Source organism: Crocodylus porosus, unplaced genomic scaffold (genome assembly GCF_001723895.1).
Source record: "Crocodylus porosus isolate Cpor-Errol unplaced genomic scaffold, CroPor_comp1, whole genome shotgun sequence".
Lineage (NCBI taxonomy): Eukaryota > Metazoa > Chordata > Crocodylia > Crocodylidae > Crocodylus > Crocodylus porosus.
The window spans coordinates 13,300,495-13,303,239 of record NW_017728928.1 but is presented as its reverse complement, the minus strand read 5'-3'; the positions used below and the strand labels follow the sequence as shown (position 1 = coordinate 13,303,239).

The 2,745-nt window shown below is 51.3% G+C and overlaps 1 protein-coding gene across 1 annotated transcript in view; it reads left to right on the top strand.

Annotated features, from left to right (window-relative positions):
• UBE2O (ubiquitin conjugating enzyme E2 O) overlaps window positions 1-2,745 on the top strand; it is a gene marked incomplete at its 5' end in the record, with an annotated part of 91,421 nt that overhangs the window by 74,231 nt on the left and 14,445 nt on the right. The window contains one exon of the mRNA XM_019542818.1: window positions 848-960. Within this exon, the coding sequence (XP_019398363.1) occupies window positions 848-960 (113 nt within the window). The remainder of the gene's footprint in view (window positions 1-847; window positions 961-2,745) is intronic.

The following is a 2,745-nucleotide window of genomic DNA, read 5'->3' as shown; positions in this document are numbered from 1 at the left end:
GGAGTCCCTGTTCCCCCGAGCACTACCGGGAATGACCAGGAATAACGGTCACAAGCTGGCAGAGGGTAGATTCAGGCTAGACATCAGGAAGCGCTACTTCATGGTCTGGGCAGCTAGGATCTGGAACCAGCTTCCAGGAGAAGTGGTGCTGGCTCCTGCCAGGGCAGGGGGTCAGACTCAATGATCTGCTTAGGTCCCTTCCGACCCTAGAAACTTTGAAACTTAATGGGAATATCTAGCTTCTGTTCTCAAGCTCTGTCAAAATTTTTCTCTGTTAACAAAACAAAGCAAAACAACAAAAACCTGACAATCCAACCTACTCCAAATAGAGCTTTTGAAAATCTAGAAAAAGAGATGACCCAGAAACTCCCTGAAGTCTGCCCAGGGCATTGCTATTGCCGATCAGGCTGCTGTGGGCGGTGCTCAGATGCTGTCATATTGGGTGACAGAACAAGACCTTGAGAAATTACTCCCATGTCCAGCATCTGTGTAGCTGTGTTCTCCATACCTGAACCTCCTCATCTCAGATGATAAGGATTGAGACTGTTGAACAGTTACAGAAGGGGAAGCAATCTGGGTAGCCAGAGCCAATCCCAGAGAGCCCTTCTGGCTGCCAGTAATGAGCTGTGAATTGGAGTCTAAGTAAGGAACTGGTTTAGACAGCAGAGCCATCAGGTTGTAAGGCCTCTGGGGAAGGCAGGGAAGCCTGGCAAGGCTTCCCTTGGTGCTCCTGTCTGAAAGATGGAATCCAGTGTGTAGATCAGAATTAAGGGAGTGAGAACTGAGGTTGCTGGTCCAGCACTTTTTACTTGGATTTTTTTTTCCTTCTTTCCACCCTGACCCAAAGCTCAGAGTTCCCAGGACCCTGGTGTGTATGGAGTGGTACAGTCTGGGGATCACATTGGCCGTACCTGCATGGTAAAGTGGTTCAAGCTGAAGCCCACTGGAGATGATGTAGAGGTAAGTGCAGTGGCCTGCTCCCTGGGAGTAGAGGAATAACTTGAGACATGTGAAGTACAAAGAAGCTTTGTTCTGATGTAAAAAAATCGCTTTTCCTATTTTGTCTGTGAAATTCATCGTTGGGACTGAGGGAACAGGATATGTTAATCTTCTTGGGTGCTACTAGACTGTTTGAGATGTCTTGGAAGATAGCCAAGCCAAAGACCAGCACAGACAGGCCTCAGATTTCCACACCCCCCCCCACCCCTTCAATTGCCCACAAATTTCTGTCCATCTGGTACATCTTGCTGTCAGTGGGCGGCAGCCAGACAAAAGGCTTGTGTGGGAAATGGTGACAGTTGATTTCTGAAAACCTGAGGACTCGGCCTGTGTCCCACTGGTTAGTGGAGCAGCAACCTTGCAGCTGTCCACTTATCTATCCTGACCAACAAGAAAGCACTGCTCCTGTGCTTTCATTCACCCCAACATCCATAGTGAGGATCCTTGAAGGATTTTATCTCGATCTCCTGGGAGCCATGGCCTAGCTAAAGAGCCACCACTCAGGCCCCTCTTAGCTGGCCTGTTCCTCCCATGATCCCTGCATTCATGGTAGGAAGTCACTGTTCCACAACTGATCAGCGTCCACTCACACTTTGAGCAAAACCTTATATTGCCTCAGAATTATTGCTGTGTCCGTTCCCCACACGCATGAGCTACCAGTGCTTTTCCTCGGAAGGAAGTGAGTTGCCTTTACAGTCAGGGAAGTCTTTCCCGATAGCAGAGACAAGCACTTTATTCAGCCTTTCCCATAATCTTTAATGGTAAAGCCTAACTAAAACTCTTTGGCTCAGCTCTGGCATTGGCTGCATCTGAGAGAGTCGGATATACCCATGGGTGTACAAGGTATTGTGTTCAGTGCACCATAAACCCTAACAATAAAAGGTGGGGATGAAGTGGTTGAATCAAGGCAGGATTCCACCTTACCTTTTTAGTATTGCTGAGTTGACACATCTAGCGCCACATGAAGTAACGAACAAGGAATAGAAGTGTACCAGTACATCAGTCCATATTGTATCGGCACCAGTAAAAGAAAAATCCACAGTATTGGCAATCAGTATTTTTTTGGCTGTGCCCAATTAATGTTGCTGATAAATGCTGCATTCATGCATGCAGCCAGGAGTGCAGCCTATTAGCTTGGAGAGCAGCATCTGGCCAGTAAGTCTGTTGTGGAGGGAAGGGGTGGGGGGCAGATTGAGGACCCCACAGTGAGGGAGAGAGTGGGGCTGCAGCTGGGGCAGGCACTGCCCAGCAAGGGTGGGACATGGGATGGAGCCATGGCTTGTTTAAATGGGGGGAGGGGGCAGCTTCCGCTGCGCACACCTCCAGGGGAGGCATGGAGGGCACATCGGTGTGCAAGGCAAAAGTGGTCTTCCCACTGTGCATTTAGGGCTGGGGGCTGCACTGGCCTCTTCCTGGCAGGGGGCTGGGTCCGGGCTGTGGTTGGGTGGGAAGTGGTGGCAGTGCTGGGAGTGGGGGCTGTGAGGGGCTGGAGCCACCCCAAAATTTGCCTTGGCTTTCCTTCTTCCCCCTCCCCCCCCGCTGTCCCTCCCTCCCAGCTCCATTGGCTGCTCAGCATCATCCTGCCAACCCTGGCCCAGCCCCCACCAGGAAGAGGGTGGCACAGCCTTGAGCCCCAAGTATGCACTGGCAGCCCACTCACCCCACACACATCTGGGGGGCATGTGTCCCCCATGCCTCCCCCAGGAGAGTGCACAGCAGCAAGAACTGCCTAACCCCTTGCCCCCC